General features: G+C 36.8%; 1 protein-coding gene across 2 annotated transcripts; it reads left to right on the top strand.

The window, feature by feature from the left end:
- The first annotated feature begins 1,335 nt into the window (after window positions 1-1,335).
- On the top strand, window positions 1,336-22,173 carry LOC135636624 (mediator of RNA polymerase II transcription subunit 12-like). 2 transcript variants are annotated; one of them, XM_065148491.1, is made up of 14 exons: window positions 1,336-1,594; window positions 2,130-2,377; window positions 2,685-2,838; window positions 4,339-4,398; window positions 4,718-4,823; window positions 5,832-5,903; window positions 9,475-9,528; window positions 9,659-9,766; window positions 10,287-10,436; window positions 10,539-10,880; window positions 10,972-13,292; window positions 13,756-16,335; window positions 19,780-20,089; window positions 21,457-22,173. In XM_065148491.1, the coding sequence occupies exons 3-14, from the start codon at window positions 2,708-2,710 to the stop codon at window positions 21,886-21,888; spliced, it is 6,666 nt and encodes a 2,221-aa protein (XP_065004563.1). In that variant the 5' UTR covers window positions 1,336-1,594; window positions 2,130-2,377; window positions 2,685-2,707; the 3' UTR covers window positions 21,889-22,173. The 2 variants fall into 2 exon arrangements, with proteins under 2 accessions (XP_065004563.1, XP_065004562.1); XM_065148490.1 differs by having other exon boundaries at window positions 2,130-2,406.
- The last annotated feature ends 50 nt before the right edge of the window (window positions 22,174-22,223 follow it).

Here is a 22,223-nt window from a genome sequence, read left to right as displayed (position 1 = left end):
GTAAGTCTCATTGCTTATACTTTCTTAATAGCAGAAACACTTCCAATCATGGGGTCGATGCAACAGTTCCTTAATTATATATCGGTGCATGATTAAGCGATAAGGATTGACCCGAATATTCTAATCCTTATCTTGTTGTTATAAGTAGAATGATTAAACAAGTAAGATTTGAAAGGAAAAGCCAACAACAACTTCATATGACACTGATAAATCACCTAATGTCGACTATTTTGGATATAACTAATTTATTAACTTCATGAGTATAAATAATTAATTTTAAAATATTTTTTCTAAATCAATACATCGAGATCAAACTCGATAATAAAAAAACTTAAATACCCTCGACACAAATATCAAATTAAAAAATTAAATTAACATCAATCATTCGATCACGATATATATTTTAAATCATAATTAACATCGGTATGCTTTGGAATAATTGTTATGGTAAAAAAAATTAAAGGTGTAATTTAAAGGTGTTTCAAACATTTTTTTGTGTGTTGTATATTTTAGATTCAGCTACTAATTGATCATCATGGTTGATAATAGTTAACAAAAAATAATAATATTAAGCAGATAAATATTATATCACAATCCATAGGGCCTAAAAAACACTTGTAGGTGTGGTTGGTACTAACTATTTCAGGTAAAAAAATATAAAAAATGCTCCTAATATTCTTCCCATGATGATAAGTTAAAAAATAATAATATATATTAAAGTTTCAACCCAAGCCAAATGGAGAATATATAAATATTCATATATATTTATTTGGCTATCATAAATAGAGAATATATATAAATATTCAGATAAATTAGAGTTTCAACCCAGGACAATTAGACCATCATCAATTTTTATTAAAACATATTTTACCATTATTTTTTTCCATTTAATTCTTTGGCTGGGTTGAAGTACTAATAAAAGTATGATTTGATATGAGGCCTTATTATCAATAGTCAAATATATCAAAATTCTTCGACAATAATTGGAAGAATATGTGAAAAATAAAAATTATGAGAATGTAAAAATATGATTTTTTTCCCCCCCCACATTTTGCACCAAAAGAACTCAGACACTAAGATAATTACGTCAGCAAAGCAAGGATTAGAAATAATGCAGAATCTGTCATCACCCACATGCACACACAAACTTTACTGCCAATCTTAGCAATAGAAGGCATATATATATATATATATATATATTAACGTTAATACCACCGCCCACGCTTTATTTAATTGTTATTGTATAGACAAAACATATTAATATATTCGTTTCGAGCCTCTCTCTCTTTTGTTCCACTCATCCGTCGTCATCATCCGTAAAAGAGAAGGTGAGTCAAACACTTTACCTTCTCTACCCCCTTCTTCTCCCCGCCCCCTTCTCTCGCTCTCCCGCTGTTTTCTTCCTGAGGATCGCGCCCTCCCTCTCTCTCTCTATCAGACCCTCCTCTGTATCGAAGATTTCGTATCGGTTATTGAATTCGTTGGTTGTTCTAGGGATTTGGAGATTTGGGGGCGGAACCCTAGCTCCGGATCTTGGATGGTTTGCTTCCAGGCGAGGGCGGGTTGGAACCCTAACTCCGGGGTGTGCAGTCGGGTGAGATTTTCTTCAAATCTTTCCTTTCTCGTCGTGGGGTCTTTTTCTGGGAGGGTCCCGGGGGCGCTTAAACCCTGGGTCGGTCTTGCTTTGATCTGGGGGGTTAGTCGAGGGGAGTTCCGGATCTGGGGTCCGGGTTTGGAGGAATCGGAGTGGGTTTGTTTCAGCTGGTTTTGGAGTTTGCTCGTGACGCTCCTTTTCTGCCTGTTGGGTCGATGGGTTCGGCGGTTATTCTTCTTTTCGCTTGTGATTCTTGCTTTTCTTGGAAGGTTTGTTTGACGTGGGTTCTTGGTTGGATGCGACTTTTCTGGAATCATGGTTGGCTCATATATACTTTTTTTGTTGAACTAGGTTTTAAGGTGATCAATTCGCCTCGTAGCGCTGATCGCAAACATTTAGCTTGCTTGCTGTTGTGTTTTATTTGTCATTTTTCGGGAACTTAGGATTCAGCTAAAGATGGATCTTTTTGCTATCGAAACTATGAATATGCCAGTAGTGCACTCATTAAATGGCAGTTGGTTTATATATCTTGCAGTGATCTGCAGAAAGCCGTCACCTTTGCGAAAGAAGAAGTCCTCTTCGCTTCAACGGTTAAAGTTTGTGGGATGCATTTGGTAGCTTGACTGCTGTTGGCTGTAGTGCTACAGTGACTTCCTTCTGTGTGATATATATTCCACAGTTCGCTCACTGTGGGCTCATTTAGTTTCTTATGCTTTGATGGAAGAGAGACAGAATGTCCTAACTGTAATTTGTTGGTGAATGCAATCAGATGCTGTAAGCAAGGTGTGCTCTGTCATGATCTTGTGGACAAGGTAGACTAGACAATAAGCATTTTGACAGTGGGTTTCTTCCTAATCGATCCAGAGAGTGACTACGACCGAGAACTCCATAAAATAGGGAAATTAGGTTCCCTAAATGACATCCCAGTCAATATAATGTCAATCTGAAATACGGAATCACTCATTTGAGCATGTTTTGCTACAATGTATCAAGCTCCAGCTAGATGACTCATCGGTAGACATAACTGTGGTAACACTCCGAAGTGGATTGTGGTATGCGTTTCTCATGTCTGCAGTGATGTTGGATGCAGTATGCCGGTGACCGTGAGGAGAAATGCAGCAGCGATATTCTGCTGCCAGCTGTGGTGGTGGAGTTAGTAACAGTGCTGTTGGTGGGGCATCTTCAAGAGAGAATGCTAGGGTTGAATCATCTTATTCAGCATCCAACTTTTCCTTAAATTCAAGGTTAATAATTTTTTTGTGTGTTCCCAGTTAGGTGCTTTGTTTATTATATAAAAGCCACTATTTCAGTCTCTCTGGTATACTATATGTATTTCAGTTAACAGATGTTATATAGTTTTCACAAGCGGTCTTCGTAGGTGATATTTTCATTTGCAAATAAAATTTTTTCTAGGTGGTCTCTTTTAGATGAAATATTTGTCTTCTTGAGTGTTCAACACCAATATAATGGAGTTTACATGAAAGAAAATTACAAAAATCATGGAAAATGGGTAAAAGAAGGCTGCTGCTAACTGATATAATTTTGTTTTGTTGCATGTTGGAGACAAGCTCTCCCAGAATGTTCGGTAATTAATATCCACTTGCATTTGTGAAAAAACATATTTGTGATCATGAGCATTTTGATGTTTTGGTTCCTATTCCCCGTGAAGCTTCTAATCAAAACCTTGTTACTGCAGTCTCTGGTAGCCTAGTAATGGGAATTTCCCTAGTGCACGAAAACTTCCATGATGATCATATACATCTGTATGTCAGCCAAATTTTTACACTTCAAAGTGAATTACAAATATGATCAATCGATCAATCATGATTAAAGTAATTACAGCAACCACACATTTGAGGATGTTTCTTGCATATTCTATTGGTCATATTAATTCATGGAAAGTACCTTGTGCGGTCTTTTAAATAAATTCAAGTTTATTTTTGTACTTGTGCCTACTGTTGATCATTATTATTATTTATTAATTATGATTAATTATCTCATTGTTGGCTTCTAGGAATTGAAAATTGTTGAAAGGTTGTGTGAATAACCTGAGCCTAATGATGTTTACCTATCAGAAATGCTTTTTTGTTACATAATTAAGATTTCATTTTATTGGTCATCTAGGTTCTCACTATTAACACTCTGTCATCTTCATCCTTTTTCTTATCTTATTATTTGCACCTTATACTCTCCTCTCATGTATTTAAATATGACATTTACTTGATGTGATTACACTTACTCATATGATCTTCTTGCCTTCTTGATATGTTTGACATATATGCTACTAAAAGTAATGTTTCTAATAAAGAGATTAGAGATGCTAGTAAAACATTATTCATCATGAATTATATTTATTACCTATCTATTCTAGCACAGAGTAAATTGTTGATCATCATCCGTAGTATTTAATGTTTATATATTACGTATTGAAATTGCCAATCTTGATATAATATTTATATACCTAGATTTTTGTTTTTGATGTATCCATGCCGTCTTGTGTTCTATCTTTTCTGAGTTTTGATCTGTGCTCATGACTGTGTCTTGTTGTATGGTATCTTGGATCTGCATCTATGCTTCATAGCTTGATGCAAGCCCATTTAGTATCTGCTACCTAGTTGATTGCGATTAATAGTTACAGATATTTTTTATTGTTTTTAATTAAAGAAGTTGGTTTCTGCCTTTCAGCTAATTTATCCTATTTTCTTCATCTGCTTATTTATTTGTTTCTTTATTTCCATTTTTAGGCGACAGTCCCAGGTACCATCTTACAAGCTGAAGTGTGATAAAGAACCTCTTAACAGCCGGTAAATTTTGTGCTCTCAGCTGAAGTCAAAGTGTTTTGTTTGTTGGGGTGGTCTAGTGCTTTTCCTTTTTTCGTGTTTGCTGTATAAAGTCCTGCATATTCACATGAATATGTGCCTCTTAGCTCCATTGAAAGCCTCAACTCTTTTTGGGTTCCTTAGCTGCTAACATGCTAACAACAAAAGAAAGCTATTATCAACATTCAGGGTCTTTCCTAGACGTTTCTACATATAACTTCTATGCCTGGTGTCCTCATATCATTTTCCTTTACAATTGATGTGTAGTTGCATTACATTTTTAATACTATCTTATGTTTCCTAGACTTGGGCCTCCTGACTTCTACCCCCAAACCCCCAACTGTCCTGAAGAGACACTAACTAGAGAATATCTACAGTCTGGATACAAGGAGACTGTTGAAGGAATTGAGGTGTGTTTCTCATCATCTTGTTTATTTGCTCCTTTAGCAATTTCCTTATATTTGCTTATTATTATATTCTTGTTTTTCTTAATTGTTACACTGTTTTACCTTTGTACTTATTATATAGGGAACTCATGCAGTCAATGGGACCTTTATGCTATTTGACATCTAGGGTAATTTGGAAATGCTTTTGGCGAGGGGGTGTGATTTTATCTTTTTATCTTTGTTTATTTTTCTAGTTTTTGGGCTTGACTGAAGTCAGGTTGTAGGGGGTTGACTCCTTTGTTTATCTTAATTCTTGAGGAGAGGTAAGATTATGTTGTTTGAATACAAAACGCTGTTCTTATGCAAGATGGATGTCCTTAGATGGCTTCTTAGTTCTTGTATTATTTGTCTCAGATTTTCTAATCTTAAGTGCTCTTGAGACATAGGCATTTGCTCGTAAATTTCTACAAGTTTTGCTTATGAGCACTCCAACTGCGCATAATTTTTTTAATGTGAGAATGAGTTTGTTTCAGAGCATTTCTTAGTCCTTTTTTTTAATGTGTATATGGGTTGGAACCCTTTATGCTTTATGCACAATGGTCGCTAAGGCTTTTGTAAATGTTTAGAAGAAAACTATAACAAGGTTTCATCGACTTTACATATTTACTCTCTATTTATTGCGAAGAATGTAACTGGAGACTCCATATACTTAACACACTTGAAAGCTTTTCTGTGTTTTATGTTCAGGATGTGCTAACGCTAGTTCGAGTTTCCACTTTAAATATTGATTTATTTTTGTGCAATTTTAACTGAATTCTTAGGTATATGACCTTCATTCCATATCTGATCTTGATTCATTTGCTAAGTCAATTTGGTTCCAATTTTGAATTTACTTTACATATGTCCTTCCTGTTTATATTGAGTTCTTTAGGACATATACATAATCCATTCTTCTAATTATTGTTGAGCTAACATTAGGGACATCATTTTGATGATTTATGGAATAATATTTTGTGTCTCTTAATGTGTCAGGAAGCCCGGGAAATTGCATTAACTCAAGGTCTCAGTTTCTCAAAATTTGAGCACATCTTAAAGTTTAAAGAGGTGAAGATATAATTATTTGATATAATTTTAACTTGTGATACATGTGATTTCCATGATGAATGGTATTTGGTTTATAACTGTTGGCTTTATAAAATACTGTTCTTTGTCTGATGTTCCAGATCACTCTGTGACCCAGATCACTTTTGTAAATCCTCTTTCTATTCCAATGATGTATATGCTTAATTTTTTAGAGTGCTTAAGGTAAGCTGTGAGTGGGCGGATGGCTTGGTTTTAGCCAATTGCACATTGTCTATATCTGTGGTATATGGAGTAACTAATCAATATCTGGTGTCATCAATATGTAGCAGCAGTGCTCATATTCTTTAAAAGCTAGTATCAAATTTTAGACTACCAAGTACAAGCCTTTTGACTAAGTCATCCTATAATAATTCAACCTACAGGCTCAGCTAACTACATTTGGGATTCTGTTTCTTGTACTTAAGCATGACTTTGTATCAGTTCAGGTAAACTTGTATGGGAAATCCTTGTTATACCCTCTTTGTTAAACACCTAGTTGACACTTAACCCATTGATGGTCAAGCGACTTTCCTAATACCAACCAGCCACTTCTGACAGTATCATTTTTTTTAGTACCTGCCCACCTACTGTAGTTTAAAGAATATAGGAAATCGTCTCCAAATTTTATTTTACCTTTTCTAAATGTTTTGGGGTTTGACTGGGATTTCGACAAAGTGATGTGGAAGCACTCCCCAGTTTATCTAGTTAAACTATTTTACATCAGTCTAGTGCACCAGAGATGGTTATTACTTGAAAAACCTTGTATAAACTACCAGGGAATCTGGACATAGTTGTGAATCCAATTCCAGTTCTTTTGTATATGCAGTGACCAGTTTTTTTGTCTATAATATATTGCTCAGATTTGATTCCCTTAATGGTTTGTTACTTGTAAGTTGAAATTTCAGGAACAAATTCTTTAGCCATTCCCTCATATTGATTCTGTTCAGCTGTATCACATATCAGTTAACTTGGTCTACAATGTTAACATGATGCTTTGTTGGTAGTTGAAGGGGTGTCCTTGCCATTTTATTTCTATTGTCAAAACCACAAGAAAGGTTTCCTCATGACTATGTGGTCCTCTTATGCTGTTTTTGTGAGAATTAAATTGTTTGGGAGTAATGGGGAGGTATTTTGCATGGAGCTTCACCGTAGGTTGATTTTCATGTTGGTTCACCTCTTCATGTATCTTAGTTAAGGATTATCTTAAATGGTCTAGGCTGTCTGCGTATGTTATGTCCTTTCTTAGCATTTATGTGGAAGGTTCGTCGTATCGCTACATACCGCTCGATATGGGTGGTATGTAGCGGTCCGACAAAGGATTGGTATGGCATCGTATATCGGTATGCCCCCATGTATCGTGTGTCTGTATGCTCGGTATGACTTAGTATAGTTCGGTATGTACCATACCGACAACTGGTCGGTATATCGGTATGGATCGGTAAGGTGAACCATGTTTATGTGCCTCACTAACATTGGTATACTGGAGGCACAAATTTGGAATAAGAGTAAAAGAAAGCAAAAAAGGCTTACATTCTTTGGCTACCTGTCTCTCCCAATGGATCCATGGTGGCTCTGTGGTTATCTAGTGGAGGTGTAGTGTTGATACATGGAGCTATGTTGAGGAAGGGAAGATGAGACTATCGTAGGGCGGTGCCTATATGTCTTCAGTACTTTTGGTCAAAATATGTAGTCATTAGTTCTATATAATTGAGTCACTAAAAAATGTGTTATATATGCTGATATATAGTAACTATTGTATATTAATTATGCCTACATATGGCAGTTATATTTTATGAACATTTCTTGTGCATGCATGTATATATACGTATATATGCATGTGTGTACACAGATTCTAGATATACCTATGTATGTGTGACCGATGCATATATTAGATGGCACGTATATACAAATGCATTAATGCAAATAAAAAATCATAGGGATTAAAATGTCAAATAATTAATTATTTTTCATTTCGGAATACTAATGTATATATGAAATATAATGGCACCATTGGTGTTATAATTGAATAACATAGGTAAGGCGGTTCTAATAATTTATATTATTAATTTGTCAATGCAACAAATATTTCTGCATGTATTAATTATATAATTAATATAACAGGAGCATACACTAACACTACACAACAATTTCTTGTGGACTTATTATATTATATTATATATCTCTGTTTTACATAAGAGAGGTGTCAAAATTGGTGAGTCAGAAAGCCAAATTCTTTAGTTAAATAAACATGTCGCTTTGTTTTCTTCTGGAATATACATAACCAGGTTATAGGGAAAAATGGACCTACAAGTTATATAAGTAGCCAACACTGAGGGACTAATACATAAATAATGAATTTGAGTGGCGTCTGTGATAAAAAAACATACAATAGAATGAAGGTTTTACTTAAGTTACAAGCTTTTAACATACTAATACATAGACAAACTTAAAAGAACCAATGTGGTTAGTCCTAAAATTTAAAACACGACTTTATTTTATGAGAACTTGTTTGAAGTCATAGATTGCCGTACCACTCAAAACAGTATGAAATAGGTAGTATGCGTATCGATCTGGCAGTTGACCAACCAACTTGTTTCGGTCGGTATGCAAGGAAGGTAATAACTAATAAGAACTAGTCGGTACACCTCAAGTATATGCGGCTGATGATTATTGATCAATTTGACCGTACCGATGTGAATTCGATGCACACCAGCCCCCAATGGTCAATTTTGGGTTTATAAAAGCCCCTCCCTCTCCCCTCTATTTGGCTGTTGGTGGCTTTTTTGGTCTTATAAAAGCCTCTCCCTCTCCCCTTCCCCTCTTTCACTCTCACTCATCCCTGTTACACAATAGGGATTGCTATCATGTATACAAACAATTGAGGAAAAGATCAATGGATGTATAATTAAATAAGAAAAACATTTGCTAGAATAATATTGAGATAAAGATCAATTATGTGACCCATACAAAATGTTGACAAGTTGTCCTTTTGATGCTCAGTGCCAGGCAATTGTGAGAAGCTGCGATCTGCAAAGTTTCTAGAAAGTAGAAATTAGAGCCTTATTTTTTAGTCATTTAGAAGTAGAGGAGTGGAACAATCTTCTACTAGATTTGATATTATACTTCTCTCTGATATGTTATATTTGCTAGGGTTGTTGCTTTTTTGTTTTTATTGGTAACAAGTGATAGAATAGCTGGTGGCTCTTGATGCTGAGAACAGTGATTTCACATTGTTCCACTTTGAAATGTGTCAGAGTAAGCGGGTACATTGCTCCTGAACATCTCAGAGCTCTTTTGTTTCAATTGTTTTTTATCATTAATACAATGTACATGGACCTCAGTTTCTCATCAAATGAGGCATGTTCTGTCATGGTCAGGGACTCAGAAACTTAAATTCATGTCTTTGGCAGTGGATTTCTGCCTTGTCTTTAATCCAAGAAGGGGTACTTTTGACTTGTTTCTATTGCTTATTTTAAAGTAGTATATGACAATTGTGCCCATGCTCTTGGTCAAAGATGTGTTTTAAACTGACGGTACTCTTGCTTCTTTGAAGGCATTACGAAAGCGCCTGAGGGTTATCAATGAATCTCGTGCTCAGAAGCGTAAGGTAATTGCTTATGTTTTTCTTACATGATACTGATGTAATGGCTGTTGTTTCAGTTGCTATTTACTTGCAGGTCAAGCTGTATTCTGCAGTACACTGTTAAGCCTTCCTTGTTTTTCTGATTTTACAACAGGCTGGCCAGGCTTATGGAGTGCCTCTTTCTGGGCAACTGTTAACTAAAGCTGGTGTCTTTCCTGAGCAAAAGCCATGTAATGAAGATGCACGCAGGAGATGGATTGAGGTTTATGATGATTGTTGATACTGCATTATTCTTGTTACTATTGTTCATTTTGTTGAATTTTGTGCCTTTTTAACTTATTTGTGCCAAATTAATCATTCAATACAGGTTTTAAGTTTTGATTTCAGAGAACATAAGCATAATTATAGGGTGTTTGTTCATTTCTCATGATCCTAGCACACTAAAGCACCTAGATGTATTGGTTGTTGGTTTTGTTTGATGTATGAATTAGGTTGTTCCTTTCGTTTGCCAACATCCTGACAATGAAATGTAGGCTTTTTCCTTTTACTTAATTGAGTCTGGGATAATATATGTTTTTAATCATACTGATATTAGATATAGATATCTTTGTGTTAGTTATTATCTGAAGTTGACATTTTATGCTCCCTGATGATTAGTTGCTGTCTTACATGCTACTTTATTTCTGTACATTTTTCACTTCTCATCATTCATTTTTAAGCATCTTTTGTGTATTTTCCTTTATTGGATATAATAGTTCTGACCTCCCACATTTTGTAAGCAGGCTTTGTCGCAACAGAATAAACAGTTGCGGTCCTTAGCAGAACATGTCCCACATGGTTACAGACGGAAAGCGCTCTTTGAAGTTCTTATCCGCCATAATGTTCCATTAATAAGAGCAGCATGGTTTATCAAAGTTAACTATCTTAACCAGGTTGATAACTATTCTAAGACATAAATATATATATAGGTTATGTTGTTTGCCGTGCTGCCATTTTCAGTGCCCATATTCATATCATTGAGATATCTTTTTCAGGTTCGACCAGCCTCAACGAGTGTTCCATCAGACAAAGCACAATTTGCTCGATCTGACTTGTTGTCTAAAGATGTCGTTGAGTACTTGCAGCAGCTCTTGGATGAAATTTTTCCAAAAGATGGTTCTAATATTCCTACACCTAACAAGAATCAGTCATCACAAAGTACTATGGTTGTACCTTGTCTAACACCACAGAAAAATGACTCTTCCTCGTCTACTCCTGATGAGGAGCCTTCTCTGGACTTCAAGTGGTGGTATATGTGTCACCTTGTACAGTGGCATCTTGCAGAAGGCTTACTTCTTCCCTCTCCCATCATAGAGATGATTTTCAATCAACTTCAGGTAATTGAACTCCTTGTTTGGGCAAAACAATTGAAACAACAATAGATATTGAAGTGGCTCAAATTTATACTTGTTTAATCTATTCGTTCAGGAGAAGGAATCACCAGAGGCTTTTGAGTTGCTTTTGCCTCTTCTGGTTGACATGATTGAGAGTGTTGCACTCTCACAGACCTACGTACGCATGTTTATGGACCTCTTTGTTCAAAAAGTACAGGATCCTTCTTCCAGTATTTTGAGTTCGGTGGATACTTCTCAAAAGTTATCCCTTGTGGATGCAATGGTTGGGGTTGTCCGGTATTTGATAGTTGCTGTGCCTGATACTTTTGTTGCCTTAGATTGCTTTCCTCTGTCATCCAATGTTGTTCCTGATTTACGCTATAGAAACACATTTTTGAAGTTACCTGAGTGTGTAGATAATGTGCAGTTTGATACACGAGATGCTTATCTTCGTTACTTGTCGTGCGGGTATGTTGTTTCCTCTATCCAGAAACGTGCTTCCAATCTCTCAAACATTGTAAACCCTAGCCTTCAAGCTCATGGTGCTGCTAAGGTTTTACTGGCCTTGGATAGAGCTTTGATAACAGGAAATGTAATGATTGCTTATAATTCTCTCTTTGAAGATTTGTCTGATGTGGCCGTCGAAGAGCGGTGGTTTGCAGAAATCAGTCCATGTCTGAGGTCATCCTTGAAGTGGATTGGGACTATTGGTTTGTCTCTTATTTGCTCCATATTTTTTCTTTGTGAGTGGGCTACTTGTGATTATCGAAATTTCCGTACTTCCTTGCCTAATGATCTCAAATTGACTGGAAGGAAAGATTTTTCACAAATATATTTTGCAGTATTGCTTTTAAAGCTTAAGATGGAAGATTTGCTTAGCTTAACTCAGTCTAGTGATGGAAATATCTTGCTGTTTGGTACAAGTGGAAAAACTAGCTCTGATAATGATACTTTGTTGGATGGCGCAGTAGTAGAAAATGTTTCTGTTCCTAGAAATAATTCAAGGAGCTTGCATGATAGGAAGAATAAAAGAGAGATCTTTCAAGGTCCTGGTCCACTGCACGACATTGTTGTGTGTTGGCTAGACCAGCATGAGATAGGGAAAGCGGGAAGTTTCAGGTGTGTGGAAATTTTCCTAGTGGAAACAATAAGGAATGGCATTTTCTTTCCACATGCTTATGTAAGGCAGCTAATTGCTAGTGGAATTATGGATAAAAATGAGACCTTGTTAGATATGGAAAGGCAAAGAAGGCATCGAAGAATTCTGCAGCAGCTGCCTGGATCATGTTTATTTGATGTTCTAGAAGAAGCAAGAACTACAGAAGTCCATTTGTTATATGAATTTGTCCATGCGTACTCAAATGAGCGTCGGCTCTTACTTCGTGGACTTCTGGGTGGTAAATCCAATCAGTCAAGCAGTAGAGGTGATGTTTGTTCAGTTTTTTCTATGCAAAAATATATAGATTCTTCATCTCCTGGTCATGCTAAAACAAAGGATCAAATTACACAGCTGAAGGTTTTAATTTCTCGTTTTTTGCGTTTTTCTCTTCCTTTTGCCATGCCAATGGAAACATGTCCTGATGATTCTCAAGGAATTTCAAAAAGAACACCAGGCTCTTTAGAAAGCAAAGTTGATTTGACAGAGGAGACACCTGGCTGTGAGGAATGTAGAAAAGGGAAGTGGCAAAAGCTAGTTGATGATAGGAGCTCTGCTCCAGAAGGGTTTTCCTCGAGTCATTCAGATGATGAAGATACTTGGTGGGTGAAGAAGGGATCTAAGTCTCAAGAATCCTTCAAGGTTGAACTGCCACTTAAACCAGCTAAACCTGCTTCGAGAGGTAGGCAGAAGACTGTGCGGAAAACACAGTCTCTAGCTCAGTTAGCAGCTGCAAGGATTGAGAGTAGCCAGGGGGCATCTACCAGCCATGTATGTGATAACAAGGTGAGTTGTCCCCACCACAGACCTGTTACTGATAGCGAAGTACCTAAGGAGGCCAACCGGATGATATCAGGAAACCAAAGTGATATTGGTAAGGCTTTGAAGCAACTAAGATTGCTTGAGAGGAGATCCATCTCAATCTGGTTGTTAAAATCGATTAGGCAACTTGTTGAAGGAAATGAAAAAGCTGCTTCGAAAGTGAGCAACTGTACTGATGTTTATTCTGTACCACAGCCTGATGACAGAAATGCTGCAAGGTGGAAGCTAGGCGATGATGAAATTTTATTCATTCTTTATGTATTGGATATTTCTGGTGACTTCATTTCAGCAATAAAGTTCTTGATATGGTTGATACCCAAAGTACTTTGTGGACCAAGCATTGTTGTGCAGGGTGTAAGGAATGCCGTATTTCCCAAAAGTAGAGAATTCCAAGTCTGCCAGGTTGGGGAAGCATTTCTATTTTCTTCCCTTCAAAGGTATGTCCTTTGTTGGTGATTTGTTTGCTTCTGAGTTTTTTTTATATTCTTTTGCCCCTTGTTGAAATTTGTTGTAGTTTGATCATTAAGTAGTATAAAGTTGAGTTATACTCTTTTTAAATTTTTTTCTGTTAATTGTATCTTTTTTCTGACTGTGTTATCCTATCTTGTTTGCTTTGTGTGATCTATGGATGATAGTGAAAACCAAATTTCCATGATAGTTGATAATGTTTCAGTATCTATAGTTTCTTTATATGACCATATATTATTATGTTCACTGTGCATTGGGTTTTATGGATTGGTTATGTTGATATTATGGTACATCATTTTTATGGGTTGGTTGTGTTGATATTATTGTACCATTATCTTGTAAGTCGACTCCAAATTTTTATGTTTGAGCTTATACTTATTACTTATTTTTAATTTTTTGCTTTTCTTTGCATGAAAAATTTGCCTGATTCAGGTATGAGAATGTGCTTCGAGCTGCAGATCTTTTACCTGAAGCCTTGACTGCTTCAATTCATCGAAGTTTGGCCACGATAACATCAAATGGAAGGCCCTATGGGTCAGTTGCTTTTGCCTATGCTCGCAACTTATTAAAGAAATATAGAGATGTGACAAATGTGTCAAAGTGGGAAAAATCCTTTCGAGCTACATGTGATCAAAGGATGCTTGCAGAACTTGACACTGGACGGTCGGTGGATGGTGAATTTATGTTTTCTCCAGGAGTCTCAGCAGGAATTACAGATGCTGATGAACACATTCGTCAGAGGATGAACGGAAGGATGTCTAGAATTGGCACAAACATGAAGGAATTAGTGCAGCGACATGTTGAGGAAGCTGTGCACTACTTTTATGGAAAGGAAAGAAAACTATTTGCAGCTCCTACTTCCAGAATCCATTCCCCTGAAAAATGGGATGACGTTTACCAAATAGCTCATGATATCGTTTGTGGCCTTGTGGAATGCATCAGGCAAATTGGTGGTGCAAGTATAGAAGGAGATCCCAGTGTTGTGGCTTCTGCTGTGTCTGCAATCATTGGTAGCATAGGACTAGCTGTTGTAAAATTGCCTGATTTCACAACAAGCAGTAATTATCAAGCCTTTCCATCCTCAATAAATTCACTGAATTGTGTAAGGCACATCTTGCAGATTCATATAGCCTCTCTCTGCTTGCTAAAAGATGCTCTTGGTGATCGTCTGAACCGTGTATTTGAGATAGCATTGGCTGCTGAAGCTTCTTCAGCTATTTCGACAACCTGTGCTCCTGGAAAAGCCCATCGAAATCAATTCCAGTTATCACCTGAAACTAACGAAATATATCAAAACCATTCCAATGAGCTTCTGAACAATTCTACAAAACTCATCGTTGGAAAGGCTGCTAAAGCTGCAGCAGCTATATCTGCGCTAGTTCTTGGGGCTATTGTTCGAGGAGTTAGCAGCCTAGACAGGATGATCACCGCCTTTAGATTAAAGGAAGGCTTGGATGTTCTGCAGTTTATACGAAGTGCAAGATCTAGTTCAAATGGCATCTCCCGTACTATTGGCATGATGAAGCTTGATTATTGCATTGAGGTTTATGTGCATTGGTTTCGGCTTCTGGTTGGGAACTGCAGGACAGTTTTTGATGGACTAGTTGCAGAGATGCTTGGTGAATCATATATTTTAGGTCTTTTAAGAATGCAACAACTGCTTCCACTCAGTTTGGTTTTTCCTCCGGCATATTCGATCTTTGCAATGGTCATTTGGAGGTCATATATTCTCAATAGCAATATTGCATCCCGTGAGGACATCCTACTATATCAATGTTTTTCAACGGCCATTGGTGATGCTATTAGGCACAAGCCATTTCGAGAAGTGTTTTTTCAAAATACCCATGGTTTTTATGATCTTCTGACCAATGATTCTGGTGATTCTGAGTTTGCCGCAATGCTTGAATTACATAATCCAGATAAACATTTGAAAACAATGGCATTCGTTCCACTCCGTGCAAGGCTGTTTCTGAATGCACTTATTGATGGCAAAATGCCAGCATTTACAGTTGCACGTGAAGATGGATCATGGGTTGCAGGTCCTGCTGAACCTAGATCATATGCTGAAACTGAGGCAAGCCTTTTGGATAAGCTCATACACGTTTTGGATACCCTGCAACCTGCAAAATTCCATTGGCAATGGTTAGAGTTGAGGTTACTTCTGAATGAGCAAGCTCTTATTGAAAAAATTGAAACTCACAACATGCCCTTTGTTGAGGCAATTCGATCCTTATCTCCTAGCGCTGAAAATTTCGCACTATCTGAAAGTGAAAAGAAATTCACTGAAATTATTCTGACAAGGATACTTGCCAGGCCTGAAGCTGCTCCTCTTTATTCGGAAGTTGTGCACCTGCTTGGAAAATTACTTCAAGAATCATTGGTTATGGATACAAAATGGATTTTAGCTGGTCCAGATGTTCTTCTCGGACGCAAATCTATAAGGCAACAACTTGTATCGGTTGCTCAGAGGAAAGGCTTCCCAACTAAAGCACGGTTTTGGAAACCGTGGGGTTGGCCAAGTTCACTATCTGATTTAGCCTCTAATAGAGGTGAGAAGAGAAAATTCGAAGCCATTTGTGTCGAAGAAGGGGAGGTTGTGGATGAGAGCATTGATGTTAGGAAATCTTCCAAAGTGATCCATAGTATGGATGCTGAAGGTTGCAGTTCTAGTCAGCAGTACATAACCGAGAAAGCTCTTGCAGAACTAATATTGCCATGTATAGATCGAAGTTCCAATGAGTTGCGCAATTTATTTACCTCTGAGTTGATCAAGCAGATGGGAGCTATTGATCAACAAATTAATACAGTAACATCCAATGGTTGTAAATCTAGTGTGAATCCTGAAGCTTCTTCAAACAAAGGAAGCAGTCGTAAAGTAATCCGAGGTGGAAGCCCTGTCCTTGGTAGGCGACCAACTGATTCTGCCCCACCTTCTGCTGCCGCTTTAAAAACTTCATTGTGCCTCCGTTTGCAATTTCTATTGAGATTGCTTCCTATTATTTATGAGGATAGGTAACTACCAATGTCCAAAAATCTGTTTACATTCATTTCTCAGTTTATTCTTATTCAGCAACAGGTTTGGTTAAAAAAAAAAGTTTGGTTGATTAATTTATTATTGTTATTGTCTTTTGTATTTAATGACTAGTTTTGGCAATTTCATTATATTGATGATTACCATATGATGATAGGTGGTGTAGTGTAGTCGTCTCAGTAATTAGAACGGTATAGATACATATGATATTGCCTGTTGATAATATTTTGTGTCAATGTAGGCTAGTTTCTTTAGTCTCCAAGATATATTGTTCTGTTAAGAAATTCTTTGAGAACACAACTATGATATTAAATTGTTTGTAGAATTAGAAACTTATCTGCTTAATAAAATGAGTTTCCTTCATCTCATCAGCTGCTAATTAATGATTCATTTTCTGCTAATATTAGCTATTGTCCTACATGGGATCATGATGGCCTATTCAATAGTGCATCACTGGTTTTTGTTTGGATTCTCTAAAGTCTGTTAGAGTGATTTATAGATTTGGATTACAATCAGGCTAAAATACTGCCACTGGTTAATTGATCATAGGTGGCAACGACTATATGAGACAGAGCCTAGTTACAGGGCCATATTTTTTACAAGGGTCACTTAGCACATCCATACCTCCAACACTGAATGGTGAACACATTTTTTATTGGCACAATAAATTTTGATCCGTGCCACATGCTGATTGGCACTACAATCCTCTGTTCAGGGTCAAAATATCTTATCAGTAACTATTACCAAATGCCAAGTCAATAAGCAAAAGAGGATACAACCTTCAAATTAAGTTCTCTATAAGACAGAGTGCAGCGACGACATTAGATTGTCTCATGATTTGAACTCTCTTTCTAAAGAACATGGCACATCGAGAAATTAGAGAGCACAAAGATGGTAGCAAGTGGATATTGTGTGATGGAAAAAGAAAGAGACAGCCTGCTTGGTATGTTTTAGTTGTTGCTCGAGTTTCGATTTGTCTTCTCTGTTATTGCTCCCATCACAGCTTAAATTTGAACCTAAATTGTCAGAAGGTCGAGGAAGAGAATGCTTGTGATCGAGCTAAATCTTTTCTTATGTTATTCGATTATTGAGTATCTAATATATTATAAAGAGGTCTTTTGATCGAGTATCTAACACATTATTAAGAAGTTTAAACACCATGGTTGCACATGGCTAGATCCTGTTTAACTACAACCACCATGTTTTTTAATTTGATTATTCAATTTCTCATGGGTTGGGTTTTGTGTATGTAGAATTTGAACCAACAGTGAACACACAACATAGTTAGGCTGTGTGTGTGTGTGTGTAGTCACTGAATTGAACCACACATTGTGAGACTAAAGAACGAAGATAATGACTAATAAATCTGGGCTAAATATGAACTATAAAGGTTTGAGCCTGTGCAATAGGTTATGCAGGCAGCTGCTTTATGAGCAGGTCCCTGCTAGTGGGTCCCCGGGTTTCCGACTACCAATTGCATGTAGTCCACACTTTGTCTCATGTGAAGCTTCCTTATTTTACATATATGGTCCATTCAAAATGTGCCAACCTTTTAAAATGCCTATAGACTGAAAAACAGAGTTCTACAAGCTTCTTGCATTTGTATCTAATTGTCCCAATATGAGAACCTACAATTGTATGACCAGGGTTTTTGACTAATTCGTCCAGAGTTCTGTTCATTAAATCCCACATATAAGAATCCATCACTGAATCTACACATATATTGTCCAACCTACTCTCTCTCTCTCTCTCTCTCTATATATATATATATATATATATATATATATATGTGTGTGTGTGTGTGTGTGTGTGTGTGTGTGTGTGCATGTATGTATGTATTATGTATAAAATATTATGATGTAACTACTAAAATGCCAAGCATCCATTTAGACAGATTAAGTCTCATGTATAAGTTATTGGTATATCCTCAGTTTCTCAACATGTGCCGTATTTTGGATTAATGTGCTCTCTTGCTGCAACTTATGTTCCTATGTGGTCTCTGGTGGCATCTATTCATGTATGTTTGTGGCTGTGCAGTTTTGTCACTGGTGATCACTTGAACACCTATGCTAGCTTTCGTCAGTAAACCTCTTAGCATGGATAGGCTATGTACAATAAGAAGACATATATTACCTTATGATATGGGAACACATTTACATGCACAATATGTTCATTATCAGTTACCTGATTTTAAATTGTTTTTCATATGTATATGCTTGTGCGAGCTTAATTTTTTGAGTCTAGTTGTTTTTGCAGCTTGTAGTAAATTAGACTACACTTGAATAACTATTTAAATGTTTAAATATTATAAATATAGAAGGGAGGAATATTGAATGTTACACGATCCAGCATCGATTGGTATGTTTTGGTCCGCATGATACTTCATATTGCTCAGATTGAACCAAGAAAATATTATAAAACAGTAAGAGCCTGCTGAAACCTGAGTTGAGCTGCAGTGGGCCTGGTTTGAATATGTATAGTGGACATACCGAGCAGTCCAATGTGGCATTTTAAACCATTGGTTACAGGATAGGTACATGACCAAGGGCTATGTAGCCTATTTTAGAACAATGGTTTCTAGAACCGTGTACATTGGGTCAAACGCATTGATATTTTGCATCCATATCAGAGATCCATAGTTAAATCTGTTTACTGAGAAGGCTGTGTTGGCTGTTTTCTACTTTGATGCATTAAGTGAAGATAAACTTGACTAAGTGGAAAATTTTAGGTATATAATGGGCCATGCGATTTTAAGATCCATCCTTTTGGGCTCATTGTAACTTTTTCAAGATTTGTAAATTGTTAGACCAAAGGAATTTTCATTCTTCTATATCTCGCCTCACATCAAGGAATTAGTGACCATCCATTTTTCACTGCTCACATCCTGATCTATACTAGCTGACTCATTGTATGCTTTGTAAATTTGGCTTCAATCATAAGACAAAATTGGGTTAACCCATGCTAATAGACATCATCTGTTGATCAAACCTGACTTGGACATATGATCTGGCAAGTTCAACTCAAGCCTGACCAAAGTGTTTAAGTTTGGGGAAGAAAAATGTTTTGAGATTGGGTTTTTAGTATCAACATGTTTTATCTATGTGGTTTCGTTTTCGGCTTGCTCATTTCCAACCACCCGAGATTGGGCTTACTTGCAGTAGCAAAGCTGAGATTGGGCTTACTTGCAGTAGCAAAGCTGAGATTGGGCTCAAATTGACCTGCAGTTTTGCGGTCTTATTTGTATCATTATATATCTTATGTCTGCGGACATGGCATACATTATTAAAGCACATTGTCTATCCATTAATTTCTCTCTTTCGTTTAAGCAATGACAATCTTTCAACTGCTTATTTTCTAATTTGAGGTTTTTGAGCAACTATTGTCTTTATATATAGCCTGATGGATCTTTCTTCAACTTTTTGTAGGAACATGAGACAAATGCTTGCTCCTATTATACTTCGATTACTTGGCACACGTTTGATATATGAGGATGCAGACCTATGCATTTCACCGATACATGTGGATCCTTCCAAAAGAGAGTTTGAGTCTTCTAGTGAAGTTCCCTTGTTGAATCATTCTAGTGATAGTCTGTTTGATAGACTTTTGGCCGTTCTGCATGGTTTGCTGAGCAGCTATAAGCCAAGTTGGCTGAAGCCCAAGCCCGTCTCTAAGTCAGCACACAAATCTCTTCGAGATTTTTCTCCATTTGATCGTGAAGTGGCAGAGAGTTTGCAGGTTAGTTCTTGATGATACATTTGATTATTATGGAGAAAAATGTTTGCTAATTTAATAAATTATAGCAATTCCTAGTTTTACAAATATGCAGAATATTTATGACTATACCATTCTGAACTATATGCTTAATCTGTTTAGCGAATCTGTAGTTATCGTAATTTCACTTGTATTTCTCTTGCTATTGGGGATTTAAATAAGATATTCTCATCAGATTATGTATTAATGATGTTGTCAATAAGATTTTCTTACAAACAGATATTAGTCCTTGTAATTACTGAAGTAACAAAGTACAATTGTTGACAACAATTACTAGTTACATGGAAAGAAAATATCTATATTTGTATGGTTCCCATGACACTTGGAGCTTATAAACCGATACAAATATATTTTGAACTTCTTGTATGGCTCTGGATTTATGAGTTCCTAGGCTCTGAAGACTTCTCACTGGTTTATGCTTATGTTATGTCAGGGAATTTAATTTCTTCTTTTCTTTTGCAATTTTTACTCCAATCAAATCAATTGAATTAAATGTGTCTTGTGTTCCCCCTTCTTTGTGGACGTGTGTTTTTGTTTGTTCATTGAGAATTTCATAGTTTTTGGGGCTAATTATATATTATCTCTGTAATTAACTATTCTTAGCATTATGGTTCTTATATTTTCAGAAGTTATATTGGGATCCCTATACTTACGAAAGTAAAACATTGAGTTACCTATATAGGGTTAAAAAGATAAATTCACAGGGTTAAAAATCAAGAAGAGCGGTTTTGTTGGAGCAACGATATTAAATGTTTCACTTTCGTAAGTTTTAATGTAACTTTTGAAAGTATAGGGATCAGGTTGCTAAAGATTGCTAGTTACAGAGGGTAATATATAATTAGCCTCAGTTTTTGTCATCAGTTGGCATGATGGTTACCTGGCTTGGGTTTATGAAGTACAAACAGTTCATGTAGCAGGTCATAGGGAGGTTGCTTGACTTTGGTAGTCAGGCCTCATGTAGTGCATTGTCATAATAAGTTTTGGCCTACCTGTTAGCTATTCAACGATATAGATTTTTTTTTTGTTTGTATAGTTTTATAACTTTCTTCTGTATAATATACATTGGTTTTATTTTTTTAATTTCTTTGTGGATGTTGGGTATGTTTGACTTTCAGAATATCATGCTGTGTGCCCCTGTTATTGTTTCTTTGTAACTGGGGTATCAAGAGGCATGTATTATGTTGAATTTTCTTCACTAATAAAACCAATTATTGACATGGATATCTTTCTTTTCTTGTCAATGGAAATGATAGCTCATTCATCTGATGCGTGTTGATGAGTAGTTTTATCGTATAGTCATTTATGTCAATGTCATGCTTTAATTCTTTCAGAATGTCTTGGATCGCATGGAGTTGCCTGCAACAATCCGACGCCGTATCCAAGCCGCCATGCCATTGCTTGTACCTTCTCGTCCAATTTCTGCTCCTTGCCACCTCCCGACGTTATCCTCAGCAGCACTCACATCGCTGCAGCCCAGCACACCAAGTCCAGGTCCTCACCAAAGAATCATTCCTTCTCGGGCTTCTAATAGCTCATCCGGCAGAAGCAAGAGTTTGGCTTCGCAAGACCTGGATATGGAAATCGACCTATGGACACTGCTGGAAGACGGCACAAGTTCTGCTCCTTCCATGAGTAGTGGCAGCAACATGGGTGGCACAAGTGGTGACCATTCCAATCTCAAGGCTTGCAGCTGGCTCAAGGGTACCGTAAGGGTGCAGAGAACAGACCTCACCTACATTGGGGCCCTCGACGAGGATAGCTGACCTTGTACAATTATTTTGACCATGGAACATTGGCAGCCACAGGAGCGATCATGTGAGTTGCATTTTCACACAAATGCAATGGGCTATATTATCTTTTGCTTGGGCAAGATCTCCCAGCTCCTGACTTTTTGTTTTGGAATTGTATCAGAAAAGAAATTGGCTGTCATGCCATTGGCAGGTCCCTCTCTTTTGTCAAACACCCCCAAACTGCCATGTTGCTGTTTTGCTGTATATATATGTGATATTTATTTTTTCATCAATGAGATGAGTAAAATGTCTTAGGAACTGTGGGACTCTTGATACCATATTTTCACAAGGAAGAAATGGTTCTGCAT

The sequence above is a fragment of the Musa acuminata genome, chromosome BXJ3-4 (genome assembly GCF_036884655.1).
Source record: "Musa acuminata AAA Group cultivar baxijiao chromosome BXJ3-4, Cavendish_Baxijiao_AAA, whole genome shotgun sequence".
Lineage (NCBI taxonomy): Eukaryota > Viridiplantae > Streptophyta > Magnoliopsida > Zingiberales > Musaceae > Musa > Musa acuminata.
Note: the sequence above shows the minus strand (reverse complement) of the source record. Positions and strands in the feature narration are given on the sequence as shown.

Excerpts from the sequence above, each read along its gene's own strand:
- LOC135636624 (XM_065148491.1), top strand. The coding sequence starts at position 2,708 with ATGCAGCAGCGATATTCTGCTGCCAGCTGTGGTGGTGGAGTTAGTAAC. Across the intron at positions 4,824-5,831 it reads AGACTGTTGAAGGAATTGAG|GAAGCCCGGGAAATTGCATT; the intron begins GTGTGTTTCTCA and ends TTAATGTGTCAG. Across the intron at positions 20,090-21,456 it reads AAGTGGCAGAGAGTTTGCAG|AATGTCTTGGATCGCATGGA; the intron begins GTTAGTTCTTGA and ends TAATTCTTTCAG.